We start from the raw sequence: 12,853 nt of genomic DNA, 5'->3' as shown, positions 1-12,853 counted from the left end.
TATTGCTGTAAGTGCTGCTGGTGTGGGGAAGCAATGGTGACTGAGGGGCTGGTGGGAGCAGGTCTGTCCTACCGGCACGTAGCCATTCCTGGACCCCAGACCACTGATGGCCCAAAACTGTTCCATAACAAGAATCTGAACTTAGGGAAGGTCTCTCTCCTACCACCGGCATTTTGCAATCAATATGTGACGTGCCAAGGTGAATCCTTGTCATAGACAGCCATGGAGCATAATCAGCTATGGAAAATAAAACTGTTTGCTCCAGTTTGGGGGTAAAAGGCTGCAGTGGCGCTTCATTGCGTTCTGAGGAGGCAACGACTTCTTGAAAGGCCACGATCAGTCTTATTTTTCAAACAATATTAGGAAATATAATGTTTGCTCCATCTGAGAATGAATGAGGAACTTGAGCAGAACTGCTAAACATAAAAGTTCCTGGACATCTGGAAAGGATTAGTCAGGAAGGTGCTTGGGACAAGGAGTTCAGGCAAGTTCAAGAGACACCTACTGTAGATTTGTTTCCACAGGAGGGAGGAGGAGTGAAAGGGTTGAGGGGAAAAGCAGGAAGGGAGGATTGAAATAAAACCTATGCAGGACTGGCAGAGACAGCGAGCGATGAGAACAGCCTGCGTTCTGTGGAAGTGCCGAACAGGCGGCCCTCGGGGTCGGCTGGAAGAGAAGGGGCTGGGTGTAGCAACACGGGATAAACCACGGGGGCAAAGAGCTGGCCAAATCCCCTCTTGTGCCCACCCGTGCAAGGGCAGACAGCGGACCTTGCGCTGAGCACGTCCCCACTGCGGGAAAGCACACCCTGCCTCCCGGCCAGATGTGTCCCCGCTCGACGCACATCTACAGGATTAGCAGATTTTGCTCCCCTTGGAGCTCACCAACAACTCAACAGGGCAAACGCTGTGATGAAGTCAAGAGCTCTAGAGAAACACTAAAGCGTAGACAGCTGAGTGCGAGGAACAGAGCTACACATCCAATTAATGCAGATGGGAGAATGTTTGTTTGGTTTCCGAGCGGATAAGCGCTCGAGCAGCCTCTTGGGCCCTGCAAAATCACAAAGGAGTTCTGCTCCGGGCCAAGATGAAAGTCTCAAAGAATGAGCATGAAAACCACAGGGGCTTGTGAAACCCATGCTTGGTTTATTAAATGACTCACGAAGCTTTTTATCACATATTTGTGCCTCCAACTCGCTTTACACTTAAATTCAGGTGCCAAATCCTTTGTCTTTTTCCTAACTACGGACCCTTGTAGTAAGTTCAGTTTTTAAATCTGTTTGCAATCCATGAGCTCATGCTGAAGCAAAGCTTTTGTGTTTCTTTTAAAAGCCTGGAGTTACCCACAGCAGGTCCTCATTTCTGAAGCATAACTGTGCAGAGACACCACTGCATCGGAAGCTAACTTTCACCCTACGTGAAAAAAACAAACTACCCAGATAGAAGTCAGATGCTCTCTATAAATGTTCGTGGGTATTCAAATTTAGTAACTGATTTTAGTTTGTGCTTTCCCTATAAGTGAAGAATAACTATTTTCAAATTAAGCTAGCAGGGGGCAAAGCTGAAAATCAAAGCGTGAGCTTTGTGTTTCCTGACAATTTTACTTTAACAAGGTAGCTCCAGCTGCTAACTCTGGTTTATTGCATTCCTGAAAGACAGATCTCTGTGCAGGAGTACTTGTGTGAGGAACACAGGGCCGTACAGCTGCTCTCTGCTCATTTGCCAGCTCTCCCTCACCCCCATCCCCAAACTGGAGTGATGCAGGTCTCTCACAGCCACCAGCACTGATGGAGGCACGTGCGCGCTCGCCGCCAGCTTGGCAGCGCACCCCCAACATGGCTGCGCTTTGGCCGCAGGCTCAAAACCATCTCAAGAGCAACAGGAGACGGATGAAAGACGCTGCTGTTATCTTTGTTCTTTGCTGTATGACGCTCAACCTCTGTCCATCAGATGTATTCCAGGCTGGTGGCCTCTGCAGACAGCAGCACTCACCTGTCAGAGATCACTGGGAGGGCGTCTACACAAACCTGCTGCGATCTGTGCCACCCTGCAGCACGCACCCGTCCTTTCCTTGAAATCAGGAGTCAGGGATGTCCCTGGGTCATGCACGGGTTGAGCACCAGCAGCAGGCAATGGCTAATAAAGTTTACCTACGCTGCTTCACTGACTGGAACCTAAACACGGGAATTTCTAGAGTTGGGAGGAGTTTGTGGCTGGAATCAAAGCTCTGGAAAAGGAAACTAGATGAAATTGCTCACTCTGCTGTGGACAGGAAAACAAACGCCTTATACTGAACTGGTGCTGTGACGCAACCCACGGCATCGGCAGCACGCTGACAAAATGAGTCAGTGACAGGTCATGGTGAGACAGAGCCACTCCACAAGGATGGGAAGTGCTTTGCACGCAGTGTCTGCATCCAGACTGCTGTACAGCCATTTGCTAAGCAAACGGCATTCTTGGCTGATCTGCCAAACCAGCATCTTCTCTGCGTCAGCTGCTTTATCTTAGGCTGAAGCAGCAGGAGGAGGACTCCACTCCTCGCTTCCCTGGGAAGGAGACGGCCAAGCGAGCAGCTCGGAACAGCCCTACTGTGACTCACAGCACACAGCTACGCTGCCCTCTCGCACGGGGGCTGCGCAGGGCAGAGGCCACCTGCCGCGGCTGGCTGGAGGGCAGGATCAGCACCAGCGGGCACCCCGGGGTCCTGAAGCGACGCAGACGAGGCACAGAGGAACTACCTTCAGCAGTGAGTGCTGCCAAGCCAGCTGAGCCCCACCCTGGCCCCCGGCCCCCCTGCCCCGTGTGTGCCGGGAGCAGAACCCACCTCACTTCCCCGGCTCCACGCCCTTCCCTCGGCAAACGCTGATGCCATCAGCCGTGACGCCCAGAAGCCACACCAACACCAAGAGGGTGACGTGATTTTTCTTTGCAATTAAAACTGCACATGAAGCACCCTGCCAGGAGGATGTGCTGGCTGCTGGAGAGCGCGGGCAGCCCCAGCCCTGCAGGGCAGCATCTACCCAGGCCTGAGGCCGCTCGCCGCAGGCCAAGCAGTGCCCTCAGGCGGTCGGTCACGTTCCCGGGGCCGAGACCGGCTTCGCCACACACAGGGAGCACAAGCACGTCTGCAACCTGTTCCAGCACAAGTCTTTATTTGGCTTTTATTTGGCTACATTTCCTTACCAAATATGTTATTTAGAGACAGGCATCCCTCTACTTGCGGGGAATGTTACGGAGGATCGGTGTTACGGCCAACAGAAGATGTCCCTAGAACTGTCAGCAGCTGCCACAGAGCGTGCAGTTTTGAGACTGTGATTTAAACACGCCCTAGCAGAGACAGATATCAGAGGAGCACACTCTAACGCATTTGAAAGCCGCCTGTGTCAGCTGTCAGGTGCCCGTGCACCTCCATAATTACATTTTCAAGCCAAATTTGCAATGTGGAGGTGGGATGAAAGCAAACACACTGCTCAGAGGCACAAGGTGCAAGCTACTTTTAAGCCCTGATTTGACATCTTTTATTTATTTGTAAGGACCTAAACATCTTTCGTACACAGTATCAGCCTGCTGGACCCTGTCACGCTCGCTCACTTGCAGTGCACCTCCAGTTAGTAGGTCTCACTCTTTTTTTCAGTGCACAAAACATCTGTGGCAGGCAAAAGGATGGACAACTTCCATAGCTGAAGCTGGCTCCCTTCTATCTTCATGGCTTGTTCAGCTCAGCCTCTTCTTCAGACACCAAGTCCAGTTCCACTTGAAAATGAAATAGTCCAAACATTTCCTACTGATGCCAAGGACCCAACTCATTCAGCTTCCAAAAAGCACCAGTAAAGCTTCCTCAATTCATCATCTTCTGTGGTCATCTTGGAACATACCAGACACTCGCAGAAGTTGGTCAATATCGGTCCCTCCTGTTCTCTGTCAGGAGCCTGGTGAGCAGCACAGCTCTCGCTGGTTGTCCACAAACAGAGAGATCTTAAGAAGTGTATCTGAGTGGGAAGGAAAAAAAAAAAACACATTAGCTTAATGCATTTTATCTGTATTCTGTACCCATAAAAGCTTTACTTGCTTCTAAAAGCACCAAAGAAAAATGTCACTAAAACTAACTTGGCAGACCAAGTGAAATGGATCAGTAAGCCCCCTCTTACACTGCGAGGAAGGATGCTGCTTCCAGCTGTGCCCAGGGCATATTTATGACTGAGGTTGTTCATGAGATCTCTGAACAGGTCTCAAAGATCAACTGCAAACTGGGCAAGGTCACCCACTGCTGCCCAGACGAACACAGCGAGCACCACCGGGCCCATGTGCTGCCTCCAGGGCTGAGACACCCGCACGGAGCTCAGCGAAAGGCCCCCTGGGTCTGCTGTACGCGGAACTACCGTGAACAACATCGTCCTTGTAGCGCTCCAAAATCCTCTCCCAAGACTGCGGGAGGGCTTCCATGTCGGCCAGGCTGTCGCAGCTGATGCGGAGGAGGAGAAGTTTGCTCTCCAGGTACCTTCACGCGCGATAAGGACGACAAAGAGAAAGAGGCACCCGCCAGCGCTGCCCGGGGAGCCCCGCCGCGGAAGGATACAGGTGCCGGTAGTGGCGCTCCACGTCCTGCAGCCCCTCCAGCGCGTCCGCCAGCGAGGGGCAGCGCGGCCCGCGCCGCAGGGCCGCCGCCAGGCCCAGCTCCGCCGCCCGCTCCTCGTACAGCCGCAGCACGCCGGCCACGGCGGCCCCCACGGCGTCCCGCACGGCCCGCAGCTCCGCCCTGCGCGGCAAAGCGGCGGCCGCTCAGCTGCGGCCCCGCGCCCCCGCCCCGCCCGGCCCCGCCGCCGCCGCCGCCACCTCACCGCCGGCCGCCGAGCTGCTCCAGCAGCGCCTCGGCCGCGCCGCGCTGCTTCCGCCACAGCCGCGCCCGCACGTCGCCGAAGGCGCCCAGCGGCGACCCGCCCCACGCCAGCCGCTGCGCCGCCCGCATCTGCGCCGCCAGCCCGGCCAGCGAGCCCAGCAGCGGCGCCCAGGCCGCCAGCGCCGCCCGCCACGCCGCATCCTGCCGCGCCGCCGCCGCCGCCCACTCCCGCAGCGCCGCCGCCAGCGCCGCCATCGCCGCCGCCATGACGACCCGCCGACCCGGAAGCGCTGCCCCGGCCCGTGCGTCACTGCGCCGCGCCGAGCCGAGCCCCGATTGGCCGCGCCGCGCCGAGCCCCGATTGGCCGCGCCGCGCCGAGCTCTGATTGGCTGGTGGGCGGCGGCGGTTGGGTTTGAAAGCGCGGCGGGCGGCGGCGCTCCCGGCCCCGGTAATCGGCACCGACTCCGGGCCCCGGCTCGATCCCCGGCACCAGCCCCCGGCGGCGCCGCCATGGCTCCCTCGCGCAAGAAGGCTGGCGCGAGCACGCGCGGCAGGAAGCTGGCCGCCTTCCTGAAGGACTTCGACCGCGAGGGTAGGCCGGGAGCGGCGGGGGCGGGCGGGGAGCGGGGCCCGGGCGCGGGCGGTGGCTGAGCCATGTGCGTCCCCGCAGTGAGGAGCCGGGTCGAGCAGCTGCGGACGAACGGGCAGCGGCTCGTCAAGGAGGCGGAGAACCTGTACAACATCGAGATCCTGCGGCTGCCGCTGGCGCTCCGCGAGATGAACTGGCTCGAGTACCTCGGTACGGTACGGGGCCGGGGCCGGGGCCGGGGGAGGTTCCGCGCTGCCGGGGCGCGCTTTCCCTTGGATAACAAAACCCGATGGCGGTAAAGGAGCAGCCGGATCTTGCCTGTCCGGGATCCCCCCCGCAGGCGGCCCCGGGCTGCTCGGGAGCGCCGCGCTCTGCGGCTGTTCACTCGCTGCCAAGAAAACTGGTTTGTGCTGGTTTTTTGCACCCTGGTGATGACGCACTAAAGTACGTGTACCCACACTGTATAGGCTGTGTTAGATATGTCTTGATTTAAAAAAAATATTTTCTCTTTAGCTAAAGGAGGAAGCAAAAAGGTGTTGGAAGAAGCAGCAACGGTAGGTACCTAGCGTAAACGTTAAGCCTTTCTGATGACGTTGTGTAGACCTGTAGGAAACAAAGAGTTTCTTGAGTCTGTAGGAGCGCTACAGTAGCAGAGGTTACATAAATATTTTCACAAATTCTGCTTTAAGGTGTAATAGTAAGAGATGCTTGTTGTATCCAGTGTAGGATTTGCATGCTCCTACTGCTCCTTGTCGGTCTGTCCTTACCTGCCTGATTTCACTCCCTGATCCCTGAGAGCACGTGTGCTTTTCAGTAAATTAAAGCATTTCTAAATTGGTTGAGCAGCGGGGCGTAGGTGAAGCAGCTGCCAAAGAAGGCAGGTTAGTCCTGAATGGCACGCAGACCTCGCGTGTTTTTGTCACCTCCAGAATAACGCGAAAGGTCCCAGTTTGAGCACGATAGAAAACGTGGAGGGTTCTTGCTGTAACATAATTGGGGATTTGCTCTGTAACTTTTTCTTCTCAGGACTGTATGCTGCTGATAATCCTAATGGCGTCGTGACTGTTTTTAATTTTAGGCAGACTTGGAAATAACAGAAATAAACAAGTTAACAGCAGAAGTTATCCAGACTCCTTTAAAAATCGTGAAGAAAGGTCAGTTCGTTTTAAGCGTTGTGATGAGTTCAGTGAGATGGAAGTATGTAATGGGTTACATACTGTGAATAATATTTCAGTTCATATTTACCTCCCTCAATATATTTAAAGACAGGAAAATAATACTATATTTATCCCTATTATCTGCAGTAGCTCTACTTAATTTTATTAAAGCATTCAAAATAATTCAAAATAGTGCTCTGTCAGCCATTTGGATTGCATTTGAATTTGGATTTCAGAAACAAATTGTTGCCAAAAATGCTTGTAGTTGTTTACCGTTTACCTCTGCTGCTAACTAATAATATAAAGTTATTATTTATTTTCAACTTAAGTAACACTTTCTCTTTCTAGTGGAAAAATCTAAACAGGATATTGAAGCTATTGAAGAAGAATCAGAGTCTCCTTTGCTTCCTCTGGCAAAGAAAGCAAAACATGATAGCCAGTGTCTTCCAGAGCTAGAAACTGAAAACATTAATCCAAGAACTGGAAAGGTAAATAGCTACTCTTTGTGATGACTTTATTGCCAAATACAAACTCCTTCCCGAGATGATGCCTGTGATGGTATAGCTGTCCAGGATACTTGGAGAGGGACTTCAAAACAGGTGTCGCTTCCTGAAAGGTCTAGCGATGGGGGAAGGTCACAGAAGCTTGTGCCATGTTTGTTTCTGGACTCTTGTGCCATAAAAAGGAGCCTATTGAGCCAGACATGTTGTGTGGAAGCATTTGTTTGTTGTGGACTCAGCTGTCACATGAGAGTGAAGTAACTGACTGGGTGAGTAATGTGTGTTTCAGGGGAAGGCATCCACGAAAAAGGTGCCAGTGTCCAGGAGCAGAAGAGCTCCTTCAGCGAGAGTGAAGCGCATGAGTAAAAGGTAATAGGGGATATCTTTTTCACTGGATTTCAGAAATGGAGAATAGTGTATAGCACTAATATAACTCTTAAATGAACTGGAGTATGGTATAGTAGGCTGGTTGATGTAAGTTGTGCCATGCTATAGGAAAAAAATCAGTGATCTGACAGTGAATGAAACGTGGGCAACTTCCTCTCCTGTGATGACCAGCTATCTCCAGCTTTGAGGTTTACCTTTGATTAGTAAGAACCTCTGGTTTTCTGTGGTGATAACCTCATTCAAGTCCTTGATGAGATAGTGCGTGTACATTTGTTAAAAGTATTCTTATGAGCAGATGTTTGTTTATTTCCCTTTAACAGATCAAGCAAAACCAACTTTATCACTCCAGCTACTGGCAGACTTGTTGATATCTGTGCTCAGGGAGGTAGCTCCATGGTCACACCCAGATTTGATTCCAGGTGTGTATTCTGTTAAATTTCTCTGTTAATCTCTCATACAGGGGAGTGCCTTGCCTTTTGCTGTATGTACGTGTTTGTCATCTATTTACAACATAATCCTTAGTGGCTCTTTGAACTTGAAAGGAAAGACTTTTAGTCAAAGTGCTTTGAGCAATTGCAGTGAAATTACCTATAACTTTTTGTTTCAGAATTTTCAAGACACCAGGTTTGCGCACACCCGCGCTAAATGAACGTGTTTACACCATCTCTGCCAACGGCAGCCCCCTTGCTGACAGCCACGATGTCTTCATCACAGTCCCTGTCGGCGGAGGGGAGGTACATCAGAAACTTTAACCTGTAAAACTTACACTGAAAGGGGTAGCTTGTAACTTCCTGGGGGCCCTACCAGTTTCAAGTCATCCTCTCTTCTATCTTTAGTTGTGCCACTGCAGTTTATCAGGGGATTGATCTAGCTTAAAAAGAACCTTGAAAGATTTTCAGTCAGAAGTGGGAGCTGTTCAAGCTGGTCAAAGCAGAATGTAGAATGGTGTTTTGCTGTGTATTTAAGCAACATTTGAAGTAGCTTCTGCTGGCAGTAATGTGTTAATGCCCTGCATGGAAGGTATGAGATGAGATTCTGGTCAAGCTGAATGTAGTTCTCTGCCTGTACGTGGTCTCTTAGTATGCTTGGATTATATTTACTTGCATTTTTTAATTTATTTTCTTTGCTGCTCCTGGCTACTACAGCTGACCAAACAGAAAGCCTGAGATTTGGTTTCTTTCACAGAGCATTCGTTTAACAGCAAGTGATTTGACCAGGAAGAATCTTCTTCATCTGAATCCGGAAGCACAAGGATTTATGAAGAAGCTATCAGTAAGTCTTATGTCATTTTGTCAGCCGTGACCTGAAGGGTTGTCACTCTGTCACTGGGCTGTTGAGCTATAGTAGAAACTCCTTATTTTCTCCCCGCCTTGCCTTGTATTTTGGCTCGTGTCACTGGTCAAGAAGCAGTGAGCTGAGAAGGGAAGGAGGGGGAGTAGCTTTACGACACATCTAGCTTAATGCAAACAGTGGATAAACCATGCACTTCTTGAAAAAGAACGATTGTCAGTGTTTTGAAAAACTGAATCAAAACCAAAAGTGTCTTCTCCTTCAGGCAGAAGTTGTAAGTGGTTGTGGGATGTAAGTGTCTCTTAGAGTACTGATTAATTTCTCTTTCTTTCTAGGTTCGTCTCGCACAAGCTTGCAGCGGTGCAAAAACCTATAGATGAAACTCAGTGAATGTTGTCATCCCTCTGTAAATACAGGATGTTACATTTAGGACTGCTGCCTTTACCTGTTCTAGTTTGTGTCTTCCTTCCATTAATTTACAGAATGGAATTAAGAACTACTTTTTCTACCTATAATATGTAATGGGATTAGAATAGATTGCATTTTTTTTTTATTCAGGAAAAAATACTTTATTTTGTATTTCCTTTAAGGTTGAGACCAAGATACAGTTATCTTGGGCTTGCAGACCAGCAAGCTGGGCAGAAAGGCTATTCTGGTATCTTGCAGAAGACGTAAGCAGTGGACACAAGTGACCAGAGTTCGTATCTGGGCAAAGAAAGCAGCAGATCAGATTTGTTGCACTTCCTTCCAGGCACGTCCTTTCTCTGCAAAAGTGCTTAAGAGGTGATGACTATCTCAGTATGGTACCTGAGATACCTAAAGGCAAGTTACTGGTGCCTGGGACTAAATGGGAAGCTTCTTATAGTTCATGATGCTGCCATGAACAGCAATCCTTTTGTTCTTATAGCACCCATTGTATTTGTAACAGGCTTTGAGGTTTTTATACTGAACTTATGCATTTTATTGTTTTTAAAGAAATAAAAGATCGCAGGTGCTTTAACTTAACAGAATCAATCAGCTAGACTGCTGCTTAACTGGATTGCTGGGAGTAACCTTAGAGCTGCTGGAGTGTCTCGAATGTGAGAGAACTTTGCTTTTCCTACACCCCCTTCAAAGTCTTTAGGAGAAGCAGTGCTCCTGGAACTGAGTATAGACAGGGAAGAAAAAAGCTTGAATTAGTCAAAACACTGTTTTGCCCTTCTCATCTAAATTGAGTTGATTCAGTGCATTTCTTTGACAAAGAGCCATAGCCAATAAATGCTGTCTGAACAGAACAACGTACCTTCCTCAGTCATTAATGTTTTTTTCCCCATTGCTTATAGAAAATACAGAGAAATCTCACTCTTCAAATTCATGAAAATTCAACTTTAAATGTAGCCTCTTGGCAAAGGGTTCTGTATGCACATTTAAAAATGTAAGCAGGAGCACTCATCTGGCTTAACGCTTCCTTGCAAAATGAAGCAGGGAAGAAGTCTTGTATTTGCTTTACCACAGCCACTGTCTTATTTTTCATCAGCCTGGAAAAGCAGAGCTCTCTATGAGGCACCAGCTCTCTGTGGGAAGATTGCATAAAGTCTTAAAATGTAAAAGGCTCCTCTCACTCAAAACCCAGGGTTTCATTTTTATTGTGAATCTTTGTAGCTGGTACAGGATGGGAGAGGACACTTCTCTTGTCTGTTGGACCAAGATATGGAATCCCTTAAGAGCGTGGTTAGCTTCGATTCCCGAAGCGTTATTCTGTATGGTTCATACAAAGTCAAATATGTAAAATGGCATCTGCAAGAGACAACCTGATAATCCTTCCTCTGTTTCAGCAGGGAAGCAAACATGAGGACGTTTTAATTGGCATGTTGAGAGAGCATTCAGAGTAAAGATCTTTGCTTCTCAAACTTTGTCTAAGATTTTTTTTCTAGAAATAAGTCTGTTTCTTTGCTGGCTGGTGCACTGTCCTTTCCAAAGATACCTTGTCCTTGATTGAAGCCTCTTTGAAGGGACTATAAACAGTGATGTTGAGACTTTGGGAATTTTTCTAGGTTTGGAAAAGTTCTACTTTTGGTAAAAGCCAAGCCTACAGCATGATTAAGAAGGAAGACTGGGAAAAGCTGCTATCAGAGGTAATTTAGGCTTCGGTGTAGATCTTTGGTGCAGCATGTGGCATGGGAGAAGGTTTGTAGAACAGCATTCATACATGAATTTCCTTTAAAGAGCAAGCGTGTCACTGTAATGCAAACCTTGAGTATATACCATGTGTTTGGAAATCACTATTTAAGAGATTTTGGCAGCTTCTAAGTCCGAACTGCAGGTGGCAATACTGTAAACTACTAAGCTACAAGTACACTTGCATTGCTGTCAGTTGTTGAATTCTGTTAACATATTAATTAAAAAAAAACCCAATTAGTTAAGCTGGAAATAAAACTGTAACACACTTGCTTGGATATGTAAGTCTAGATTCTGCTTTAAACATAGCTCGAGGTTCCTCTGCAGAGGTGGTACTATGGCACTCAGCACAATGCAACCAACAATGCTGTTAATATTCAAGCTTCCTTTTCCAATTGTCAGAGTGAGTTAATTGTATCTGACATGAATTAAGGCTCTCTGGCAGCTAATAACTAAACACATTCATCACCTAAATCCATTTTGCATGCTGCCTGCACCACGTGCTGCTCTAGAACGTGGGTCAGCAGTATTTTGTTTTTCAGCAGTTTTATTGCTCATGTAAATCGTTGGCATCGCTTCTGGCCCTGTTGCACAGCACATGGCGGCTGCATTTTGTTTAACAGAGCTAGAACCTCTGTCTTCATTTCACGCATTACTGGGGCAACACAGGGGAGCTGGCTGACTTGTTTGTGGATTTGGGGGAGGTTTTGTTTGTATGTTATTTGTGTGCTAGCCTGGCTGCAGTCTGACCTGCTCCTTAAACTGAGTCATGGGAAAAAAAAAGCAACACAGGAAAATAACTGTTCTGTCAGGTTGGAAGAGGCTGCATCCATCACCGGCCAGAGCAGTTCAGCCTACAGAAGGAGACTGACGTTAGCTTGTGTCATCGGAGCTGCTGCTAGGTCTGAGACGGGGGCATGGCTTCAGGGACTGTCTGAACAGAGCCGGTCTGGAGGGGAAAGGCTAGAGGACGATGACGTGTCTTCTCAGAACATCGCTTCTGCGTGTGTTCTTCCCAAGAACTGACCTACGTGACCTCTGAGCGCCTGTTTTGCATTAATCGGTGAGAAGGAATTAAGGTCCCCACGTTTTGCAGCTGATTCCGTGAGAAAAACTGGGTGCAGCAGTACGCTGTGTGCTGGGAGGATGCTCGGGAGCCTCAGTGCTTGTGCTACAGCTTTGCTCTGGGTGTGAGAACTCCGAAGCTCAGCCCAAATTCATGATGGAAATGTGAAACTATTAATCTAGAGAAATAATGAGCAGAATAGGAACCCAGCGAGGTACCTTCCCCAGGATGTGCTGACATTGAACTCCCACAAAGGGACTGTGTTAGATAATGATCCTAATAGGTGGCTCTTCCGGGTGGTTTGATAGATGTGCACTATCAAGCATTGTCAGAAATAGCTCTGTGTACAAAGCAAGCGTTTATCATCGTGGACACCTTGCGAGTGGTCACTGATTCGGTGACATTGTAAGAAATAAATAGATAACAATTCCCTGCTTGCTGATGAAAGGGATGATGGTTTAGAACAAATTAGACATGTCTCTAGGCAATTTTTTCATGCAGGAGTTTTTGATCACGAATCACGTGTCGGACTCCTGTCGCACCCAGGTAAGTGCTCTGCGCGCTGAAGAGCTGCGTGTCCACCCATGGAAAGAGAAGTCACGGACGGACCAGAGGTGAGCACAGGGGTTCAGCTCTGCAGCCGCCTCCCATGGCTCATCAAACCTCTCCCCCTCTGACTGCCAATGGAATGGATGCTCCAAGAGCGGAGTCATGAGGCACCAGCCTGGATCTGAGGGTCTGGTGCCTCCGAGGACAGAGGGGGAAGCAGGTTGCCCAAATAGCCCAGTCCTCTGCAAAGGGAACAGTAAGTCCAGCTCCCCTCCGGCTGCAGTGCTGTCCCTGCAGGGTGAGAAAGCCAGGTGTGCTGAG

General features: G+C 49.2%; 2 protein-coding genes across 2 annotated transcripts; one reads left to right on the top strand and one right to left on the bottom strand.

Annotated features, from left to right (window-relative positions):
- Nucleotides 1-3,128: 3,128 nt before the first annotated feature.
- AIRIM (AFG2 interacting ribosome maturation factor) lies at nucleotides 3,129-5,103 on the bottom strand. The gene is made up of 4 exons (XM_068417964.1): nucleotides 4,838-5,103; nucleotides 4,576-4,755; nucleotides 4,379-4,497; nucleotides 3,129-3,988 (listed from the first exon to the last, which is right to left on the bottom strand). The coding sequence occupies exons 1-4, from the start codon at nucleotides 5,101-5,103 to the stop codon at nucleotides 3,921-3,923; spliced, it is 633 nt and encodes a 210-aa protein (XP_068274065.1). The 3' UTR covers nucleotides 3,129-3,920.
- Nucleotides 5,104-5,347: 244 nt separating this feature from the next.
- CDCA8 (cell division cycle associated 8) lies at nucleotides 5,348-9,140 on the top strand. The gene is made up of 10 exons (XM_068418031.1): nucleotides 5,348-5,429; nucleotides 5,508-5,636; nucleotides 5,940-5,980; nucleotides 6,505-6,580; nucleotides 6,932-7,071; nucleotides 7,373-7,452; nucleotides 7,791-7,889; nucleotides 8,078-8,204; nucleotides 8,656-8,742; nucleotides 9,096-9,140. Exons 1-10 carry the CDS (start codon nucleotides 5,348-5,350, stop codon nucleotides 9,138-9,140), a joined length of 906 nt encoding a protein of 301 aa, XP_068274132.1.
- Nucleotides 9,141-12,853: the final 3,713 nt, after the last annotated feature.

This window comes from Nyctibius grandis, chromosome 24 (assembly GCF_013368605.1).
Source record: "Nyctibius grandis isolate bNycGra1 chromosome 24, bNycGra1.pri, whole genome shotgun sequence".
NCBI classification, from domain to species: Eukaryota; Metazoa; Chordata; class Aves; order Nyctibiiformes; family Nyctibiidae; genus Nyctibius; species Nyctibius grandis.
This window is presented reverse-complemented; position numbering and strand designations above follow the sequence as displayed.

Bases quoted from the DNA above. Each gene is read 5' to 3' on its own strand.
- AIRIM (XM_068417964.1), bottom strand. From the start codon at position 5,103: ATGGCGGCGGCGATGGCGGCGCTGGCGGCGGCGCTGCGGGAGTGGGCG. The intron at 4,756-4,837 runs GTGAGGTGGCGG...TTTGCCGCGCAG, and splicing joins GAGCAGCTCGGCGGCCGGCG to GGCGGAGCTGCGGGCCGTGC. The intron at 3,989-4,378 runs GTAGTTCCGCGT...CTTCCCACTCAG, and splicing joins CAAGGACGATGTTGTTCACG to ATACACTTCTTAAGATCTCT.
- CDCA8 (XM_068418031.1), top strand. From the start codon at position 5,348: ATGGCTCCCTCGCGCAAGAAGGCTGGCGCGAGCACGCGCGGCAGGAAG. The intron at 5,981-6,504 runs GTAGGTACCTAG...TTTTAATTTTAG, and splicing joins TGTTGGAAGAAGCAGCAACG to GCAGACTTGGAAATAACAGA. The intron at 7,890-8,077 runs GTGTGTATTCTG...TTTTTGTTTCAG, and splicing joins ACACCCAGATTTGATTCCAG to AATTTTCAAGACACCAGGTT.